General features: G+C 37.5%; 1 protein-coding gene across 2 annotated transcripts in view; it reads right to left on the minus strand.

The window, feature by feature from the left end:
* Positions 1–24593, minus strand: part of LINGO3 (leucine rich repeat and Ig domain containing 3) — a 58774-nt gene that overhangs the window by 16379 nt on the left and 17802 nt on the right. The window contains exon 2 of one of the 2 annotated variants that reach the window (XM_072404862.1): positions 14024–14111. The exons of the other annotated variant lie outside the window; for it this stretch is intronic. Coding sequence (XP_072260963.1) covers positions 14024–14075 — 52 coding nt within the window. The 5' untranslated portion in view covers positions 14076–14111. The remainder of the gene's footprint in view (positions 1–14023; positions 14112–24593) is intronic. 2 annotated transcript variants of the gene reach the window in all.

Genomic DNA, 24593 nt, shown 5'->3' on the forward strand with positions numbered 1-24593 from the left:
ACAGCAAGGTGGGCAAGCACGGTACCAAATCACCAGGCAGGAGGATAGTCAAGGAAAGCCAGGGTCGAGACAGGCAGCAGGCAAGGGAGGTCAGCTCACATGGCAGGGGTCAATAGCCAGGGATCCAGGAGACAGACAGCAATGACACAGGGGCCACTGCGGGCACAGGGAACACTGGGGACAATGGAACAGCAGGAGGCACGGGAGAAGCAGGAATAACCACAGGGAAGTTGGCTGGGAACCAACAGACTGGACAATGAGGGGTTAACTCAGGAGCTGGACACAGGAAACACTGGAATTGGCAGCAGGTGTACAGGAACTAGTTCACAGAACTAGGGAGCTAGGCACTAGTACCGGTAACTTGATGCACTAACACAGAATGGAGTCTGAATGGACCAAGTTAAATAGCCAGGGTTGGTAGGGGGGCTACTTCCTGATTGGCCAGCGGCATGGACAGAGTCGATAAAGCCTGGAAACAGAGGCACGCCCAGCATCAGAACTGCCCACATGCACAGGAGAGAGATGCCTGTGTTTTAGTGAGGAAAAGGTAAGTGTGACAAATATCTCCACAGCATATCATACTTATTAATCCATCTTAACTAAGATATATAAAGATAATGAAAAAATCTTCTTACTCTATAACCCCTCCTACCCTGCTCCCTATGAGGGACAGGAGGCAAACCCCCCCCCATCCACGGAGGGGTCCTCCAGTATGACGGTGCACACTTCCCCTAGTGCCCGTCAATACCAATCCCTAGGTCCCGATGCCCAGGACCTGCTGCAAGGAGAGATCTCTCTCCACCAATTGGCAGGTGAGGACGCAGATGAGGAGCAGAAACAGGAATTATTCACGCCCGTAGGAGGATCAGGAACGTAGATCTGTCCCTGACACATTACACTGCACCTGCGCATCTACACATGCACGCGCATTACAGCCATTTAAGCACATCCTGGTAAGGGCAGAAGTCCCATTCTAATCTTTGAGCTTAAAACATAAACTGCACATGCACGGATATACAACGCATGCGCAGTAGTAACTAGTGCAAATGAATTTTACATGTTTATATGGAGTGGTCTGCTGACAGCCTGCACTCTTCTGCTGGCTGGCTGCAGACGTTCTGTTTCACCTTTTCTAACATTGTATTAAGTAAGTAACTCCTTCTCTATAATACAACTACACTAACAACATAATTTAACTACTGTTTCACTAAGACAAAATACTCTACTATTTTTGACAGCTCTTTCCTCCAACTGTTCTATCTGAATTCTATAACTGTGTGTATATACGTGAGCACAATCACTCATTACCCCCACCTACTGAAATACTTATTAAATACCACTATTTCTCCTATTTCAACCCACAGCTATTCCACTTCAGTACTCGGACTTATATTGTCCTCAACCATAACCCATATTACTAGTACCCTTCAAAAACATTGTAATATTAAAGTAACAATAATTACAACATCATTGCTTCTTACCTGTTCATAGTTTAAATACATTTTTAAATAATTTGCTAACATTAATGTCTCTATTGTATTTAGAACACATGTAGTTTATTAAGCACCTAGTATACTTAACATCAAAACTTGGCATATCCATATATTACTTTGGACTACAGGAAGTCAAATTGTAAGTAGACAATAATTCAGTTTCTTCAATAATCTTTATTTCCACAAAGAAAACAATTTTTCACATTATATTATGCCCCAATCATTTTATGTAGTATTCATTAAAGAAAATATATAAAAGACATAAGTATAATATTTCTATAATGTTTGCAGCTGAGAGCACAAAAAGGCCACAAAGTTAGATAAAACCAAATGTCTGGAAAATAAGTTATTTACATGAAGGTCCATATGGATTTTTTCAAAAAAACCTTTGTAAAAATGCATATGGACCTTCATGTAAATATGCCTGTAGAATTTACGTCAACGCGCCTGATTCCAGCAAACTTGGAATGCATCTGATCCGTGATTAAAAATATTTGCCAGCTAAGTTTTCTGGATCTCCCAGGTTCTCTCATTATAGTTTATATTCTCCAATCTTGGAGAGATTTATTAAATCAGGTCCAATATGTCTAAAAGTGCATGCAAGTGATTTTAATTTCAATGAGTGAATGAGCCCTAATATTTAGTTATAAAATATTAGGTAAACAATTTAAACCTAAATACATAAAACACACACCCAAGTTTATGCCTAATTTTCCCCACATCATCACCACATGATTGCAGTATATATTTACTCATGGTAAAAAAAAAGCAGTTTATACAGCATACAATACAAAAAAACAGCATTTCTGAATGGGAATTCTTTTACGCAGTGCACACGAGTATGAGTATAAAAGATATCCTTACCTTACCTTATGTCTCATTTGCCGGCTGTGCATTTAATGACTTGTCATTCTGCTGTCTAATAAGATTTTGGATGTAATGCATCTCCCTGTTTTGAGCACTTAGAAGAGGCTGTGTGAATATTTTACAATTAGTTTACTACTATGAATAATTCCTGGGTAGGTGCATCCATGGGCGACAAGGCAAACCTATACAGAACTAAAGATTCTAGTCTTAACTGGGAGCCAATATCGAAATCTATTTTTGGCTATGCTACTATGTGAACACTGCAAGCCCTATACATTTAGAAAACAATATTAGGCTACAGTGTGCAAGCAGAGCGAAACCCAACATGGTGTTACCAAAGCTTCTGTTTTCTCATAGATTCCCGCAGTATTTCTTCTTATGGTCTTTTGTTTCTTGCTTGCTGCTACGTGTACACCTATGGGCTTTTTCAATGAGCACCAAGTTTACAACTGTACTTTTTGTATCTCTTTTTCATACACTGGTATGGGGGTTACCATGATTGTTGTTGTTTGTTTAAAGTTTTAAGTTTGTGTATTGTCTTGCTGTCTTTATGTTTAAACATTAAAAAAAGAATTGTAAATATTACTTTATTTTTAACACTGGTTCATGCAATATCCTTTATGGTTCATGCAATATCCTTTTTAAGCATTTTACTTTACAAATTGTTGAGATTGTTACAGTTAAACTACTGGATTGTTAATATCACTTTTTTAAAAAGTTTTGGATATCAGGGGTATTTGGTATTGTAAATACTTTTAGAGGCTGTGTTGATGGGTTTTTGTTTACGTCAAATAATTTTTCAATCATCTGCGTCTGGCATCTGCATCCCTGGCGTGTAAATGTTGGGGACGCGAGGCCAGGGGACGGGCATCTGCGTGCAAGTGTGCAGCTGGGGGGCGGGACCGTGCGGCTGGGAGGCAGGACAAGAAGGGAAATCTACTAAGTATTTTTAAATGTTCTGCTTTTACATTTAAAAATAATTAATATTCATACCACTAGGGAGGTTAAAATATAGGAGTCGCACTCTACCTGCCATTTTCCAATATCATCATCTTACAGTGTTAAAACAAGTACCGGTAATCTATTAAAGTTAGTTTCCTCGGCCAGCCACATCCCATATATTTAACAAAAAGACAAAAAATACCACATAGAGTAGATTTTGTGTAGGATTTTAAAGGCACATATCCTCAACCTTCCCCTAAACATCCTTAAAACCCATATATTTTATTTACAATAATATTTAATCCATAAAAACATATAAAGTTTGACAAGTTACAGCTTCAACAAAACATTCTTAGTATATCTGCTATCTGCATTCAGGAGTTATTACACGGTGCACATAGTTACATAGTATAGTTACATAGTAGGTTAGGTTGAAAAAAGACAAGTCCATCAAGTTCAACCACTAGGGAAATAAACATAACCCAGATATAAAACCCTATAAGACATAGTTGGTCCAGAGAAAGACAATTTACAATTTGCTTCAACAGGTGAAAAAAAATTCCTTCCTGATTCCATGAGGCAATCGGATGTTCCCTGGATCAACAGTCACTGGTATTTTTACTTTAAAGCTTTAATACCCAGTTATATTCTGTGTTTCTATATAAACATCGAGTGTTTTCCTAAAGCAATCTATAGTAGTTGCTGAAACTACTTCCTGAGGAAGCTGATTCCACATTTTCACAGGCCTTACCATGAAAAATCCCTTCCTTGTCCGGAGCTTAAACTTCTTTTCCTCCAGACGCAAAGAGTGCCCTCTTGTTCTTTGTAATGATCTCAAAGTGAATAATGGGGAAGAGAGTTCTCTATATGGACCGTTTATATATTTATACAAGGTGATCATATCCCCCTTAAACGTCTCATATCAAGGGAGAATAGATTCAGTTCAGCTAATCTCTCTTCATAGCTGAGCTCCTCCATTCCTTTTATTAATTTAGTTGCCCTTCTCTGCACTCTCTCCAATTCAACAATGTCCTTTTTGTGAACTGGTGCCCAAAACTGGACTGCATATTCCAGATGTGGTCTGACCACATGCTTTGTATAGGGGCAGGATAATGCCTCCATCTCTTCAGTCTATTCCTCTTTTAATACAAGAAAGTACTTTACTAGCTTAAGATATTGCAGCTTGGCATTGCATGCTGTTATTAAGTCTATGATCTACCAGAACCCCCAGATCCTTTTCCATTTCTGATTCCCCAAATTGTATCCCCCCTAGACAGTATGAAGCATGCATGTTGTTAGCCCCCAAGTGCATAATTTTTTACATGTATCTATATTAAATGTCATTTGCCACTTGGCTGCCCAATCAAACAGTACATCTAGGTCTGCTTGTAGATTATAGACATCCTGTATGAATTCATTACATAGTTTGGTGAGCTGAGCTCAGTTATTTCAAAGCCATTATTTCTAATTTTTAGAGACTCTTTAGTCACCGGCATGATTCTGATTACCTGGCGTAAGGCCAATGTGGTTCCTATCTTTAAAAAGGGAGCAAAGTCATTACCAGGTAACTACAGACCCGTTAGTTTAACGTCAATAGCTGTAAAGGTCCTAGAGAGTTTGATAAGGAACCCCATAGGGGAGTTTCTGCAAGAAAATAACATTATAAGTGATAGTCAGCATGGCTTCAAGAAAGACAGAAGTTGTCAAAAAAATGTACTTCCTTTTTTGAGGAAGTAAGTAAACAGGTAGATAGTTGAATAGTAGTTGATATAGTGTACTTGGACTTTGCTAAAGCATTTGACACTGTACCCCACAGACGGTTAATATGCAAGTTAGGGTCAATAGGTTTAGAAAACTCAATCTGTAAATGGATAGAGAACTGGCTTAAAGACTGCATCCAGAGTTGTAATTGTTGATTCACACTTTGAAAGGTCTAAGGTTATTAGTGGTGTACCCCAGGGTTCAGTGTTGGGACCTTTACTGTTTAACATCTTTATAAATGATATAGATTTTGGGATTAAAAGTACCATTTCTGTGTTTGCAGATGACACCAAACTATGTAATGGAATTAGGTCCATACAGGATGTGTATATTCTACAAGCATACCTGAATGTACTGTTTGATTGGGCAGCCAAGTGGCTAGTGACATTTAATCCTTGATACATACTTGGTAAATGTAAAGTTTTGAACTAGGGACTAACAACATGCATGCTTCATACTGTCTAGAGGGGATACATTTAGAGGAGTCAGAAAAGGATCTGGGGGTTATGGTAGATCATAGATTTAAAAACAGCACAACATGCATGCTTCATACTGTCTAGAGGGGATACATTTAGAGGAGTCAGAAAAGGATCTGGGGGTTATGGTAGATCATAGATTTAAAAACAGCATACAATGCCAAGCTGCAATATCTAAAACTAGTAAAATACTTTCTTGTATTAAAAGAGGAATAAACTGAAGAGATGGAGACATAATCCTGCTCCTGTAAAAAGCATCAGTCAGACCACATCTGGAATATGCAGTCCAGTTTTGGGCACCAGTTCACAAAAAGGACAAAGAATTGGAATTGGAGGGAGTGCAGAGAAGGGCAACTAAACTAATAGAATAAAAGGAATGGAGGAGCTCAGCTATAAGGAGAGATTACCTGAACCGAATCTATTCTCCCTTGAGAAGAAGGAGGGATATGATCACCCTGTATAAATATATAAATGGTCCATATAGAGAACTCTCTTCCCCATTATTCATTTTGAGATCATTTCAAAGAACAAGAGGGCACTCTTAACTTACTAAAGATTGCTTTAAGAAAAAGCTGGATGTTTTTCTAGAAGCACAGAATATAATTGGGTATTAGGGATGTAAAGTAAAGATAACAGAGACTGTTGATCCAAGGAACATCCGATGGCCTCATGGAATCAGGAAGGAATTTTTTTCCCCTGTTGAAGCAAATTGTACCAGGGTTTTTTTTTACCTTCCTCTGGACCAACTATGTCTTATAGGGTTTTATATCTGGGTTATGTTTATTTCCCTAGTGGTTGAACTTGATGGACTTATGTCTTTTTTTCAACCTAACCTACTATGAAACTATGTAAATAACAATAATAATCCTATACAACACAGTTGTGCTAAAATACCTGTTATGCAAAAACCTGTAATGCAAAAAAAATTGTGAGGTTCATACAGTTGACATTTTGGAAAAGTTTGTGACTTACCAAGGTAAACCAAGGTATAATGCATTTCTTTGTTACCACCAAAATTCACCAGTGACTTAGTAACAATGCCAAAAGAATGGAGACCAAACTTTTGTGGGCCTTAGACACAGTCCCTACACATGGGAAATCATTCTGGAAGATAAATGAATAACAAACCAAAACACCTTACCATATTATACATGTGGGAAGCAGCTGGCTTGGGTTCTATTGAAAACAGTACATTAGTGAACATGACAATATATTTCTGGGTGGAAGAGCAAAGAATGGGACAGAGGGAGAAAGAAAGGCCGTAGGCACCACTAAACTTTCACATTTCATTTTATAAACATACTAAACACAAATTCACAATGACTGAAATTAGTTCCTAGCCATCCAAAGTAATTTTTCTATCCACAGTAAGCCACCAAAAGAATCCTCAGCATGCTATTGAATACTTAAATATTTGACTTTTATTATTTGGTTCCATATATCAGAGTCCGTCCATCGCCCCTAGGTCCCTTTTTAGATTTGTGGTAAACTACAGCATTGTACTGCATGCCTAACCACGCTCCCAACTGCTCCTATATAGGAATGGATAGGAACCTCTTTTGGCAAGCATTGCATTTCCGTTACAGTGGAGCTGCGACATGGTTCCTGAAAGCAGCATGTTGCTTCTGGCCATACAGTTACTTGTCCTCCTCTGGCAAATGAACTGCACCAAAAATGCAAGAGCACAAGTTCTGACTAGAAGTTCCTTGTCCATATTTTCCACTATTTCTACAAACATAATTCTCCCTTTATACATCACAGTATGCACACCCCTTCCCAGCATATTTTACTACTGTGTTTCTCAACTAAGGTTCCTCCAGAGATTGCTAGGGGATCATTGAGCAATGATCAGTTTGTGCCTTTTAGGTCAGTTTAACTAATACTATTTAACTAATAATGATCTTTTTGGCTATCTGTAATAGCTTAATGGGCATGCTATCTTTAGTAATAATTCTGGCTGTGTCATACATAATTGCATTCACTGTACTTCATCAGCAATGTATTGCAATGTTTGTATCTTTTTCCCCCAAGGATTATAATATGGCAGTTTATATGCTTCATGTCTTTGCATCTCCTGTATTACCAAACAGCTAAATCCTAAAGAACATTTCAGGATTTATCTCTCTGGCATTAGAGTGTGTAATATCATGAACACATTTTATGGGGGATGGAAGGTTTCTTGACCTGTATGAAAGGTCAATGCCAGTGGAGGCATTATTGTCAGTAGCAGGAAATATCCGGCAATTGACAGAATCATTTATACTTTTGATAAGGTTTATGTTTTTTATATTACGAGAAAGGTAATTTGTACCTATCCACTAAACCAGTGGTGCCCAACCTTTTTTCATTTGGTGGCCACTGTTGACATTGGGATAAAACTTGCAAATCAAGAATCTCTGCAACAGGTACTTCCAGACAAATGCAATTCATGTGACAGATAGCCAAAGGGTAGATGTTTTTACTACTACATCTTCAGGTCCCTACATCTCACCGTTCCTGAGAAATTGGGGTTCACAGAAGGTAAGTGGCCAGATATGTGTGACAGGGTAGCATGGTATGATAGGTATAGTTTTTCTTATCTTGTGATGACGCTGCAGCAGTAAAATTTTAGAGAGAGTTAGCCACATGAGTCCCCCACTTATCCTACATTTTAATGTACCTACAGCTCCGCTGTAGGAGAAATTAGGTTTTAAAAAACATAAGCAGACATTTATATCTGACAGGGCACCATGGTATGGTAGAAGTGATAACATTTTAGGTGGGGGGGGGGGTACCCAAAAGAGTCCCCCACTTATTCTACATTTCTTTTCCTCTAATGTTCAAAGAAGGTAAGTGGCCAGCTATGTGTGACAGGGTAGCATGATGTTACAGGTATAGATTTTCGTATCTTGTGATGGCGCCGTAGTGTTGAAATTTTAGGGGGAGTTAGCCACAAGAGTCCTGCACTTGCAGTCACATTTCCCTTTTCTTACAGAGAAATTGGGATTAATAGAGAGTATGGGGACAGCTATATGTGACAGGATGGAAATATATGACGGGTATAACATTTTACCAGGAAAGGGACAAAAGAAGTTTCCTACTGGCTCCCACATTTCTAGTTGCCAACATCTGTCTGTTCCAGAGAAATTCGGGCTCACAGAACTTAGGTGTCCAGCTATGTGTAACAGGCTGCTCGACAGCTACTAAGTCCCTTGCATGGCAGCGTCTGCAGATTTGACTGCAGGGGGCAGTGAGCAGTAGTGAGCGTCTCCCCCGAGCCAGGGATCCATGGCATGAGGAAGCGGTAACCGCACTGCAACCTTACCATCAACCTGAACACAGCCTTGCAGTTTTGTGAACTTTAAGGGGCACCACAGCGAGCAGACAATTGGCAGTACCTTAATGTTCATTGCCATGAGATTGGCCTCCAAGGGGCTCCTATACATGCAAACCCAATTTGGGGAACCAAAAAATTGGTCTTAAAATCGCCCCACCTAATGTGAAAATATCCCTGATTGTTGTTAGGTTTTTATGCTTGTTACCCCATATCTGGCAACTGTAGGGGGCTTAATTTGGTTTTAGTAGCATTTCTATGACAATCAGTGAAGGAGATATGAGGATTTATACATGGGGATAATGACAGCTGCATGAACACAGAACTCATGCTGCTGCTGGGATTATTTTACAGTACAAAGTGGGCGGGGAGCAGCTCCCTCCCCTGGCAGCGCAATCTTGATACTTGTGCCCCATCCTCGGAATGTAAGAAGCTGAGGTGAGTTGGGATCATAGATCATATATATATAAATATATATATAACACGTATATATGGCGTTGTATAAATACTAATAATATCTTAAATAATCGTTTTCCTATATATTTCTATATTTGATATATTTATTTTTTTCCTTCATGAGGTGGAAGTGAGAGGTCTGCATCTGGTTAGTGGAAATGATCTAAACAAACCTATAAAGCTCTGCAAAATTAAACTTGCTACATCTTCCAAGGTACACTGTGAGTAGATAAATTAGAGTAAGCAAATTTAGTACAGAAGAGAAGCTTGTACAACTGTGCAAAATTGGGGGTAAGGCTAGAAATTGTAATTTTTTTAAAGGAATGTAATTTATTTAAAGGAAATATCTGTATTCTGCTGGTAACAGAATGAGCCTGGAGAATATAAATGTTAATTACATTTGATTATGAATGTTAAAGGATTAAGCAGTCATTTAATATACACATTACTTGTAAGTAGTCTGGTTATATACTGTATTTTAAATACATTTGGAGTTGTAAATGTGTGTTCATTAGATTTATCATATTATTAAGATTCATGGAATGGTACAGAGAAAGATATAAAATGATTGGGAAAGTCTAAACAGAAACTGGTCATTTATGATGGGAGAGGGATAAGTATTTGTGATTTGTTTCATCTGCTGGGATATGGCCTTGAAATAGAATGAGAAAGTATGTGTTGTTGAATTGGATAAATGCTCTTTCTTTTTTTTCAACATGCTAATTACCTATATGCAAACAAGAAATTATTTGCAAGCATGGCAGCGTGCTCTATTTGGTATGCAACAGTGGACATGGAGAAAACCTATGCAGCCTGGAATCTGCATCTTGACAGAAGATGGAAGACACTTAAATCCAGTGTATATATTGTAAAATAACGAATGACCTGATTTACTAATAGGGAAAGGTACAAAAGCAGGGTGAAAATTATTGTATAGAGAACTACTATTATTACAACTCAGGTTTGTATACGTGTACTGGCAACCTGTGATTGGAGTTCTCTTTTTCCACTCACATTCCATGCATGTGTTGAGGTCCTAATTTTTAGTATGCTTGGAACAACCAAAAAAAAATGCTTTTTATCGATACGATGCACCAAGGAATATATGACATAATGTTGACTCGCCAGTCCTGCTTACACATTGAGGCAAAAGGATATATGTGTATATTTCAGTAAATCAGACCAAATATCTATTCCTGGGTTTTTACAACAGTAAGATGCCTAATATAAGGAAGTAATCAAAGTTTTATATTTTGTAAATCAGTGTAAATGTAGTTACATTCTTGTTGACCTCAAATGTTAACTTATAGCTACTGAATGTTGTGGTAGACCCACGGTAATTAGGTTTTCTTTAACATCTTTAACAAGAAAACGCTTCACCCTGGGCAAATGGTCTCCAGTATTTTCTTCTGTTCTGGTTCCCTCACTCCTGCAGCACAAGATGGAGCCAAATGCTTCCTCCCACACAAAGACAGATATTGCAGACATGCAGAAGAGCATGGAGCAATGCTCAACATCACTACATAAATTATCCACTTAAAAAAACATCCACCTATAAATATTTGTAGAGTGGCCACATCCCTTAAAGGCATAGAAAGGAATTTGTGGTGAAGAACACTAATTTTTTCAAGGGGACTTTTAAGGCCAATATCAAGAACGTATAGTAGAAAAAAACCAACATTTTATTAATATCAAAATTAAAAATAAAAACCATTCCAAGTGCATAAAAACATGATAAAATCATAATAATAAACATTAACCTCTCCTTACAGGGTATCCCTATATAGGGGGGTAGCCTAAATTAATTTTCTACGAGTTGCGCAGAAATATCTGCTTCTTCATGAGAGAGAAGATCTAAAATCATGGAAATATACATATATTATTATCATATTTTCATTACAATCATAGAAACAATTATATTCTATAAGGCAAAAGTATACAGTGTTGACTTTAATGAGAGAGTTGCTATAAATACGAACACCAGGTACTTTATCCTGCATAGTTGTCAACACAATATACTTTTGCTGTAGGATGGCGATCCTTTTGAACACATCGCTTCTGGTTTGTAAGAATTAAATCGTTTTCACTCTTAGCAAAAGAAAAACAATGCGGTTTCCCTTTGGGAGAACACATTTTGTGGGGACTTTTAAGGTCAGGCCTATATAAATCTAACAACAGGATAAAATGAAAATAAATTTAATTGCAAACAATATATAAAAAGAGGCTAAGTGGATTTTTAATTTGAATGCTACACGGTATCCAGGTTTAAATGAAACCTTGAGTTTCAAACCTTTTTTGTAAGGGTTTTCTTTTTTTCTTTCCATTACCTGATTATGTTATATTAAATTCATTGTAATATTGTTTATCAGTTGATGATGCATTATGGTATATTTAATTTATTGAAATACATGTATTTAGTATTTCTTATCATGATATAGAATATGACCTTTGTATACTAACAATGTAAAATTAATTATCCATATACTATGTTTTGTCTTTTCACTTTTTGTAATGTTATGATCCATGTATCTTTTTGATGTATTGGAACATCCATCCATATTATGACCTATCATGAAGTAATATGGTTAATGGACCTTATACTTTTTGTGATAATCTGGAATGCTGCTTTCTATGTTAGCAATACAAAATTAATAAAATTGTTTTTCACCAAAACATTCCTTTTATATAATGTAATGAAATGACTATGATTTGATGACCTTTTATAGCTAAATTGGAACAGTACTAATCAGTAATGGTGCCATATCTAACTCACAACTCGCTGCAATTGATATTAAAATGGCATTTAAATCTATTTTTGAAGCCTATAGTGCCGAGTGCTGTGGCCCTTAATATTCCTCTTGTTGCGGGGTGAGGATTGTCTGCCGCCAGGGGATAGTTTCCTGCGGCTTTTCTTGGGGGAGGAGGAGGCTCTCCATCCAGTAGGGCCTTCCCCCATCCTCAAGATTGACAGTCAATCCCCACACTGCCACCGTCACGGGATACGTATGACGTATCCACACAGGAAGTCCTGTTACGTGCAGGAGACTTCTGGCTCTGCTAAGCAGGAATTTAAACCAAGAGTACGTGTGTTAAAACAAGACCGATCATTCTGATGATTTCTGTGATTCTGATAATGAATTCAATGTAAATGAAATTGACAATGGATTAAATACTCTGTGAGCGTGATACTTTGGATGTGAGACCTGTAACACAGCGCAAAACAAAGGGAGAGGTCAGCAGGGAGCCGGCTCCTACTTTTAGTACGGAACTTTACTTCGTCTGAATTGTTGGACATTAAAAAAAAATTCTGGCAGCGGCCTGGGGAGGGTATAAAAATTTAGGGTCGCTAGCACTGCATCCCACCCTCAAACAATTAAAGCGCTGGCTGTCCGAGGATCATGTTTACTGGTAGAATAGATGGTTAATGCTGACCCATTTGCTTGGGCTGATCCCTGAGGTATAGAGGAAGAAAAAAGCTCTGGAAAAGTATGATAGGGAGCATCCAGCAAATAATACAAATGGGCATGCACTCTGCTATATACAGTGCTGCACTTTTTGCTGGGCTAGATATGGTGCCATTTACTGCAGGAATACATACTAGAAAAATCATGCCCCATCACACTTCGGAGGGTCTTTGATGTCTATGCTTGCAGGTACGCAAGGTGTATCCGTGTTGGAAGTTGCTTAGTTGTTAGGACTCTTGGAGGAAATAGGTGTACCACAACATCAGCAATTTAACAATCATGCTAGAGCTGTGCCAGACACAAAACATGATCCTAATATGGTGAAAATAACAAGAAAACAAATGTTTGCTGATTTGTTAAAAGTAGGATAAAATTGATAAACAAATCCAGTTTTGTTAGCTTTGTGCAAAGAAGCATTGCCAAGAGCAAAATCAGAGAAAACATTTAGCCAACTGCCCCACCTATGGAGCAGGCTGAGACTGACACTTTAAAGGAAAATCTATCCCAATTGAGGACAATAGCAAGCTCCTTCTCCCATTAAGTGACGGTCAGGCTGGTCCTCTGTCCATGTGCGGTCAGTGGTAACGGGACCTATGCCCTTATGTACCATTGACCATATATTGGTCATGTAGTAATGTACAAAGGGTTCTTGCACTAACTGATACTGGTGCTGAAATTACTTTATTACATGGAAGTATAGATGTCACCTCAGGACCTATTGTTTATGTAAATGGTTATGGGGGAACCAACATACCAGTTAAAATGCAGAAGTTAAAGCTTGCATTAGGTAAATCTCCTCTGTTTACAACTTTTGGTTGTGTTTGTAATGTCCCTGAGTATATATTAGGAATAGACATATTGTTAGGAAAGACTGTGCAAACAGAATATGGTCCCTTTGTATTTGGACATTCTTCTTACGCTATTAGACCAGTGAAACAGATAGTGAGAGGGTCAGAAAAATAGACACTGCTGCACATTCCAACACCCACCACTATTGTAAACTTGAAACAGTACAGGCTTTCGAGGAGACACAAACCGATAGAAGATCTTAGCAGGGAATTATTGCAGGTAGGTGTACTTTGACCTGCAGTAAGTCCCTGCCCCTCCTTTAGCTGTTGCCATGCCAGTCATCATCACAATCATTGAAGACATTGCTAAAAAAGCCGGGCCTGTCCATGATGGTAAAGATCTGCCTAATGCTTTCTTCTCAATTCCTATCTCCGCTGAGCCACAAGATCAATTTGCACTTACCTGGGAAGGAAAACATTTCACATTTCAAGTTGTCCCCCAAAGATACATTCATTCACCAACTTTATGTCATGGCATCGTGGCCAAAGATCTGCAACAAATACAGACTGAGTTAGACTTTTGCAAAGTGCATATTTTTCATTATATTTATGATATTATGATTACAGGAGAACTAAACCATGTTACTAAAGCTCTTAAGCTGACTATTGATTACCTGGAGAACAGAGGGTGGGAAGTAAATAAAGACAAAGAGGTAAAGCTTTTGGGTATAGTATGGTTGGGACCCGTAAAGAAAATACAAGAGAAGGTGATCAAGAACATTGAAGCTTACAAAGAACCCACTACAAAAAAAGAGGCACAAACTTTTGAGGGCCTGATGGGGTTCTTGAGAGATTTCATCCCTCACCTGGGATTAATTCTCAAACCCATACATAATGTTGTGAAAAAGAAGAATTCATTTAAGTGGGGAGAAGAACAACAAGAAGAAGCAAAATGTGCTATCTCCCAACATCAAGAACTAGGCCCTGTAGATGTCAATCATTCTTTTGAACTGGAATCTACTGAAGTCAATGATATTGCAACTTGGAGTTTGTGGCAAAAAATAAAGAAAAAGCGAATACCAGTAGGATTTTGGTCAAGACAGACTGGTGTACAGACACTCGCCACAGATTGTGGTATCAAACCTACAAGAGGAAGTGATCTTTCCTGGACGCTTTATGCCTCCCTTAAATCTCCCTTTAAAGACAGAACACATACCGTTGGGAATAGAGTTAACAAATGTAGAGACTTTTACTTTGCTATTAGACAATGCAGGAGAAGAAGCTATAAAAATAGTGGGTTTAGTCCCTGGGTGACCCTGTCTGTAAAATGACTGTCATGAACAACGCTGAAGTTCAAGTTCAGTGTAATGATGTTACTGAAGGTGGTAAAGTAAAATTGTATACTCCTAGAAGTAAAAGTAAAAAAGGTGAAATTATTGCCTGTGGGGAGGGTAAGACTTTTCTAGTGTTAAAAAAAAAAAATGATGCTCCTTTATATGTTCCTGCCTACAGGTCATCCCGGTTGGTGTGGGAGCAGATTGAGAAGATGTGCCAGCAATGACGGAGAGAAGTTTTCTATTGAATGTCCATGTGCTTTTGATGTGGACTTTGTTTACATACCCAAGTTTCCTAATCCTAAATGGTTATCCGGATGTATACAAATGCTTGAAAGAACCTAGAGTTGTGATAAACTCTCACATTGTGAACTGTATCCGGAGGCCAATACCAATTGCTTTTAATTATGTCTTGCCTATCGGAGTCCTATATATGAACTGTTTGCAGTCTGAGGACACATATCAATTGTACACTAACGTGGGACATGTATTACTAGAAGAACAATGGACTTTTATTCCATCTGCTGAAATTAATATGACAAATGGGATGTGCATTACTCTCTGTAATGCCCACCGACAAAATGCTGAATACCAACGTGTAACTGAAAATACTGGTATAATACCACCTGGTTTTGTGTTAAGATTTGAAATGGAATTATTCTGAAATTGTAACAATATCTGCCAAAATCACCAACTGTGACATATCCTCCAAAGGTGGTATGGAAAAAGTCTTATATTGATATACGGAGAATGTCAACTTCTGTAGTAGCCTACAACAGCACTATTATGAGGCATTTATATAATTACAGGTATTCTATAAAAGCAGCCCAAATCACTTTAATAGCTTTGACTATAGATATTGAAGCGGCAGATATTTCTAAATTAGTGCCCCATTGTAAGAGATAGACTAAAAACATGTGGCATTTCCGAGAGGGATAGGAGTGGTATTATTGGAACGGGTGGGAGCCCTAATTCAATAGGATATTAATTCTGAGAAATAAACTGGCTACTGCTGGAAATATAGCAGGATCTAGCCTGAAAACTTTAGATCACTGGAGTCCCCGAATAACTACCCACCAAATAAAATACCTACATTTTTGGAAAGATAACTTTGAGTGGACAAGAGATTCTATATGGCAAATCTAATATGCAATAATAAATTATATTGCCCAGGATAGCTGCACTGTATGTGTGCAACTGCAACTAATTGCTAATCAGCAATTTATATATTGGAGTTCACAATATGATATAGTAAATATAGACTTTTGGGGAGATCAGTTAAAGTTGTATACTGGTGTTTGGATAAATTCTAAGACATGCAATGATAACACTGGTCAACAAACATTTGCTTGTCAAACAGATTAAAGTCATTTTAGGTTATGTTTGATGCACAGAATCCAAATAAGGTATATTTTTATATATTTTTAATAGATTTTTAAATAATGACCTTTCTATGACCTCAAACTTAAGCAAAATTAAACTGGATAACTAGATACATTTTTGAAATACTTAATGTCAATATATTCTATATTCAGTATATTTACAGAACTAATCACAAAGAAGTCATTGAAAAACTCTGTTTGTATGATTTCGTTTTATGCTGATGATCAGGTCAATCACATTGTGTGACAAACCTATGTCTAAATGAACCTTATTCCACATGTTCAGTTTGCACCGCACTTCGCACATGCTCAGTGCGTAGCCTTACTCTGCACATGCCCAGTGTGAGCTCCAATCAGAGACTAGGGCGGCACTATATGAAGGCTCCCTGATTTCCTTCCAGTGCAGATTGATTGTGACAACTTCCTGGTTCCTGCTCCTGATTCCTGCTCCTGATTCCTGCTCCTGATTCCTGCTCCTGATTCCTGCTCCTGATTCCTGCTCCTGATTCCTGCTCCTGAGTCCTGCTCCTGAGTCCTGCTCCTGATTCCTGCTCCTGATTCCTTCTCCTGATTCCTGGTTCCCGCTCCTCGCTACTCATGGATCCTCTGCTCTCCATCTGATCATCCCTGTATGACCTCCAAGGTTTGTCTGCAAGCTATTATCACCACTGTTTATCTTCAAAGTCATTGGACATTTGCCACCACCGTTTGTCTGTAAAGTCATTGGACATTTGCCACCACCGTTTGTCTGTGAAGTCATTGGACAATTATCACACACTGTTTCTCTGCAAATTCATTGGACATTTACCAGCAGTATTATCTGCCCAGTCATTGGACATTAACCACCCTTGTTTATCTAATAAGTCATTGGACATTTACCACCACTGTTTATCCGCAAAGTCATTGGACATTTATCACTGTCTTTTCTGCAAATAAACTAAAAGGGACATTTACCACCGTTAACCAATACATGTGTGTGTGATCTCCTGGTAAATCACCATCAAGATTCCCTCAAACAGAGCTCTCCCTTCTGAAGGCTAACACATTAAAGGCTCATGTGTCTATCCCATCTGCCCTGATACCTTTCTACCATAACCTTTATATCTTGATGGAACCTTTCCCCTTGTTGCTCACCAAGGTTTTCTGGAAATTTTTGCAAATGGCTATGGAGATAGTATACCTTTATGCTCATAGCAGCACCCAATTTTTGTACCTGTTCTTCATAATTGTGTGCTTTATGGTTACCCAAGAAGTTCTTCACAACCATGACATAGTTGTACCTGGCAGAAGCTTCAGTTTCAGTCATGTAACTTGTGAAATTTGAATAATTTATCAGTTTCTGAATCTAGGGCCCATCAAGGATTCCTGCTTTTAATTTTTCAGTACTTAATCCAGGGAAGAATCTACAAATGCATTTGAAGCAATCATTGTCCTTGCTTCATTAATCCCAACTTTATGTGTAGTGGAGGGAGAATGATTCTTTTTTTTTTCTTTTTTCTTTGTCAACCTTTGGCTCGTTAAATGTAAATTCTGGTACTCCCATATAAGCTAGTAGTCTAGGGATGTTACAACAGTACAAGAAGTCTCCATCTTCAACGAAATATGGTAGGAGTCTCACCTCTCTTGTATAAACCTATAAACCATTATTTTAACTTCCGGTCTCAGACAGTTCTTTTCTTTTAGCCTGGATGCTAAAAGTTCAGATGCTTGTTTGGACGGACTTAGGTTGCGTATTAAATCATTCAGCTCTTCTTGGGAGAACTGCTGGTTTTCATGAAACACTTCCTTCATATTCACTTCCACTCCTGGATTACACTTCTAACTCCTGGATTACACTCCAAACCCTATATATTCACCATGTCGGATACAGGAATATCAGGGAGTGTACTGAACACTGGTATGGGAACATCAGCACCATGCGGCACAGGTCAGCTGATTCTAAATCAGGGTAGTCCCACTTGTTTTTCTTGTTACGATTGAAACCTTTTACATTCACAGAATAAAAATAACAATCATTATGATGATTTTTGGGCTCTTGCCATACCATAGGTACAAATTTCAAACTTTTCAATTTCCACTGATGTAGACACTCTACACAACTTTTGCATACCATATGAGGAGCCCAATACTTATCTTAGTCCCCCAGTTTAATACCAAAATATGCAAGATATGCTTGTTTCACAAATTCTGTAGTGTTTCTTTGTTTTTGTTTTCCTGTTTTTGCTGAGAATATTTTCCTGTTTTTCTTCCTGTATTTGCTGCGAATATTCACCACAAATGTAGCAAAATACATTAGGGTCATTTAAACAACTTCTTGATGAACTCATATTTCTGTAAAAAAATTAAATGTATGAATAAAAAGAAGGCAAATGAAAGTTTCATGAAAACAATGCTACATTTAATATATAAAATGCAAAACATTTGGTGTAAATAAAGATTGATAATATTATGCTGTGTTAACATTTGTTCTTGGTAAGTCTGTCTATTACGATTCCTGTATCACAAGAACCAAAGCCGATGAAAATTAAGCCGATTCAATTAAATTAATGTCGTTTCTGGATTCAGCAGACCTAAAATACACTTGCTTGGCAAGTGAAAAACAATTTTTTTTGTTGTCCCATGTAATACTTGTATTGCACATGTAGATGTGGCCGACACATTTATGATATCTACCTGGTGTCCAGCGTTACCAATACAAAGTGTTCAAAGGTGATGGTATCCTAAAACAAAACATACCTGGATAGATCGGAACAATAATACTGTTGATCCGTCCAGTTGCAGTGAATTGAAACAAGGATATGTATGTGTTTTAAATGGTAGACACGCTCAACCTTGCTTACATCCCGTGGAAGGGAATTGTATCTGGCATCCATAAATATCGAATGGCACCGATGTATATCAAAGAAGTTCTCAGTCTGCTTGTGCAGTCTCCTCCCATGATATACATACAAAATGGGATAAGTTAGATATACATGGGCAGGTCGAGATAAACATATCATGGTATACACAATATAATATAGTTTTAGATAAGCTGAAGACTATAATAGAACATGTACTATATGCTTAAACCTATGATGAGAATAAACATATGATTTTAGAAATACATACAAAAAGAAGGTTATCTAAACTTCAGACACACTAATCACTATTACTGAGCATCATTGAAGGGACATATTTACTAACTGGTCCCCACCTGCATGTTCTTTTTTTGGGAATTATTACTCACCCTATTGTAATCATCATATGCATAATAATACCACTAATTTTGTAATGCTTTATGTATAAAAGATTTACTGCCGGTTTTGCTAAAATGAAAGTTGAACCGATTGGATTCTCCACCATAATCCAGGTACTTAGAGGCACAAAGTCACATTAAATCCGCCTGTCCACCACAATCCAAGTATACAAGGGGGAGTGTAGCAGGAATAGTGAGGCTTTCTGATTATTCCACTGTAGAGCCACCTAAGATTTATACATTTTAGCAAGTCAAATACAAAAACATGGAATACTAAATACATGTGTTATGGATTTGTGTAAAACTGTCTAGTATGTGCCCTTGTGAACATCTTGTGTCCTCCTTCCCACACTTGTTTGGATGGGAGTGACCTGATAAGAAGAAAGGTATGGCTGTTATGCCACGGCTCCGACCAGTGGTCCCCCCCAGCAGGGTCAGGAGAAAAACGCACAAGCCAGAGCCGGGAACCAAGTCCCCAGAACGGATTGAAGGCTCAAGTCTCTGGACACACCCCTCCCACTCTCTTATGGCAGGCTCAGACCTGCGATGGGAGAGTGAGCGGGTTTTGGCATCATGACGTCACTCTGGGGGAAGTTTCTTCCCCTTTGAGTGAAACACGGCTCCCCGCGCATGTGTGGAATTCTCTACCTGAGACATGAGCCTAATTCAACAGTCTTTGATCAGATTACTAATTATATTTCCTGGCATACAGATGATCATGTAAGAAAGTGCTTACAATCCTTAAATGAAAAGAAAAAAATCATTATTAAGTCTTTAATTTAAATGTTATTAATAATACCCTGAAATAAGTACAAAAATAAAAAAATCTAAATACATTAAAATTTCTCCTTTTTAAAGTGTTTCAGCAAGACAGGCTCACTATAGACAAAGAAAATTATTTAGAACACACACACATATATTTAGTAGATTTACCTTCAGGTAATGTATTCTGCTTTTCTGTACACATATCTGTATTATTTGCACTGTAAATAAGCTCTAGAAAATATGATTTAGAAAATAATTTTATCAGCTTCAGCCAGCATGGATTTAAAATGAAAGGCCAGTCCTTGCAAACAGATGTATTTGCATTATTATATAAACAAACAGCTTGGAACTTGGGTAGAAGGATGATAGTGGATTAACATTTTTAATCTCACTACTATCAAGGGTAAGTAAAGTTGTTGATTTAAAAAATGTAACATTTTCCTAGATACAATACAACCAAAATAGTGTTTAGACAGAAGTGAGATATAGATCAGTAAATGATGTAAGGATATACTGCATGTGTCATATTTTAGTCTTTCATTTAAAGTTGAATTGAAAGTAAACCAGACAACAAACCAGATCTGGGCTATTCAAAGAATGATGAAACAATAGGTTTGATTTACATTTTGATTTGAGTTAAGGTTTTTCATTAGCAAATTAAATTATAACATAAATTTCAGGTTCTGTCTCTGTGCATGTCATATGTGCAATCTTTACTGGCAATATGGCTCAGCACATGCACAGCAGGAATTTTGATTCTGAATGATTCAGAAAAGATACTGAATGACATTTCAGTTTCTTCATTGTATGTGACTTCCCCAGGCTGGCACAGCATTGTCCAGCTTTAATGGCCATGCATAGGCAGTTGTAATTAGTGGTAGTAAGGTTCAGGATGACTTGTGGCAGTAAGACCCAGTGCATGTGTGGTAGTGACACCATTATTCATTTGCTACCACTCATGTAGGATCTCAATAGCATACTACCTGCAAAGCTGTAACAGTAAATGGCTCACATGTCATCGTGCCACTTTCCAAAAATTGCTACTGTACATATGAGACCAGTGTAACCAATATTAACCACACATGCCCAGCAGTGTTCTGCAGAGGTGCAGAATGATGTGTGTCTATTTTACATCAAACCAGCTTTATCCCTGTTGCTAACACAGAATTTTACTACTCTACACCACAGAACTTGGGTCATCATGGCATATACCAGATGAAGGCATGCCTTGTGTCCTAGACTATCCCAGACTTGTCATAAAACCGCTACAAAATGGGAGGTGCAGGACAGAAAATTTGCCTGCATTTCCAAGGCAGTATAAATAATGATCAGAGCTAAAACATTCTGTTAACCCCCAACCCCTTACCCCCCTAATCAACAGCCTTTTACCCAATCACCCACCCTCCCAACCCTGCTCTCAGAATAGCACCTGAAAACTGACCCTGTCTCCTAATTTGCTTTCTAATTGTTTTTAGAGACACAGCAGGGAAAAGTAATATGATATAAGTTAAATATACAGATCTGTAGTTACTTGGTATTAACTTTGCTCCCTTTTTTAAAGATAGGTACCACACGGGTGTCATGAATAATTCATGAAGCAGAGAAACGTTTCTAAACTTATAATTTAAATATATTTTACCAATAACTAAAACATGGCCCATGCACATGCCAGTTCACTGTAGTTTATTTTAAATCATGTTTTATGTGCAGTAACACCCATATACATGTGTAATTCTGAAATGTTTCCCTGTACTTTATACACTGTAAAGAGCTCTTGTATCAGGTAAGCTAACAGACTGATAAAAAAAGGGAGAGAAGGGAAAGGGAGAGTTATAAGCAATAGTACAAAAAAAACCAACAGCATTAGAGCATGCATGCCATAAAGTTGCCAATAGTGTGATTCTTAAGTCACAGTAGGATATACAATAATAATAATTATAAAGTGTCCAGAAGATCTCTGATGACAAGAAGTATAGCAATGATGCATCTGATGTTTTAATGTGACATTAAACCTCACTATTTATTATGAAAATGGCAAACACAACTAAATATAAAACTAAATTTATTCATATTGATGAAGAAAAAGCCAATTGGTTACCTCAAATTAAACCTGGTTGATGGCAAAAAAACAGAAAATGGGAGTACAACTTGTAAACTGTGGCCCAAACTCTGAAATGAGTTAGGGTCAGTTTTTTTACAAAAAAAATCTAAGTCTTATATGAGTACACCTTTCCCTTCCATTTTATGCCAAGATGACAGTATACATCCACCATAGTTGCTTCTGCAATATTTATTACTGTAAGTACACATTAATGTGCCTATTCCCTTGAAATCAAGTGTATCAGACATGGTACAAACTAATGCACTGACATGAATCAGTGTCAGAACAAAATTTGTAGTGAAAAATGGAGAATCCAAAGGTCAGTTGGCTGGATATGAATCAGAAAGTCCTTAATTGCTACTGCTCTTTCAAATGGTGCAATCCAGAAAATGCAAACTTGTATATAACTTATATCAGTTCTATTAACTGCTAAAGCTTCTTTTATATATATATCAAAGTAGTACACTCCTACCAAACGGCCACTTTTCATTTTATTAGTATACAATTAGCACATGACCAAGAGCCAATGAAAAAACAAAGGATTTTAACGGCACACAATTTTATTTACATAACTAATAGCATATTTTTATAAATATGTTTTAGTACATAGCATCAATGAAAGAAAATAACTTTACATATTTGCAAATGTTACATTTACAAAGGTGTTTTTGTTTTAGAAAGACATTCCATGTTGCTATAATACAACATATTTTTCCCTCAAATTACAGACAGGAAGATTATTATTATTATTATACAGTAATTATATAGCGCCATCATATTACGCAGCACTGTACAAAGTCCATAATCGTGTCACTAACTGTCCCTCAAAGGAGCTCACAATCTAATGTCCCTACCATAGTCATATGTGATTAATGTAGTCTAAGGTCAATTGTTAGGGAGAAGCCAATGAACCTAACCACATGTTTTTGGGATGTGGGAGGAAACCCACGCAGACACGGGGAGAACCTGCAAACTCCATGCAGATAATGTCCTGGCTGGGGATCGAACCTGGGACCTAGCGCTGCAAAGGCCGGAGTGCTAACCCCTGAACCACCGTGCTGCCCGATTGATTGTGTTTTACTTTACTACGCTAAGGTCTTAGAGCAATCTTTGACAATAAAAGTATCAAAACCTTTAAGATTTCCAAACATATTAATGGACGATTAAGATTAATGTAATTGATTTTAACACCCGAAGGCAAGCAAGGGGTAATATCAGGTAACCAGCCTGCTTTGACACAGACATATACAATATATAAGGTTGCCCTTTATTTAATGCATTGATGGACATAGACCAAATATATCCAATAAAAACATTTCGTGTTTTTTCAATAGCTATTCGTCGTGGTAATTTGTAAACTGCTAAAGGTTTACAAACATCTCAAAAAAAGTCAGTTTTTTGGAAAGAGACTAGTGGTCTCTGAGGTTACACTGACTATTAATCATCTTTCTTCCAGTCTATATATTTAAAGGTTTCATGACTTATGCTTAATATGTTAGGTATTGTTAGGTATCGTATATGCTTGAAAATAACATTTACAAATCATCTTTCTCACAAAGGCTATTGTTTTTTTGTTTTACTAATTTATTTTAAATAACTAATTATTTTAAGTTTTTTAATTAAACACAATCTCCAAATCTTCAGAACAATTGGGTATTGGCATATTGACTTTGTAATCATTATCTGGAAAGGAAACAATGACTTAGTTATGGATTTTGTTGAATTTTGCAATGGGAACCCTTTGAGAATAAATTCATCACGTTGATTGTTAATAGTAGTCTAATTTTTCTTTATCAATTATTGACACATGATGCAATAGGTAACATTAATTTGAAAACTGACATAACACCAAGAACCTGGAACTCTTAAGCTGCGTACACACGTCCAATTTTTATCGTTGGAAATGAACGACGAACGAATGACGAAGGACCGATTGGCCAAAAATCGTTCGTAAAAAAGGTAACCAACGACGCCGACGAACGAGGATAGTCGTTGGAAATGAACGACCGCACCGGCAGATCGGATTGGACGACGATCGTTGACCATCTATCGTGTGTACGGTCGTTCAGTGATCGTGCATGTTCTGAGCATGCGCGATGAACGAACGTTCGATCGATACAGGCTGTATTGCGTATATGAGTGTGTGTGTAGATATATATATATATATATATATATATACTCATATATACATATATATAAATATATACTCATATATA

This window comes from Pyxicephalus adspersus, chromosome 3, assembly GCF_032062135.1.
Source record: "Pyxicephalus adspersus chromosome 3, UCB_Pads_2.0, whole genome shotgun sequence".
Classification (NCBI taxonomy): domain Eukaryota; kingdom Metazoa; phylum Chordata; class Amphibia; order Anura; family Pyxicephalidae; genus Pyxicephalus; species Pyxicephalus adspersus.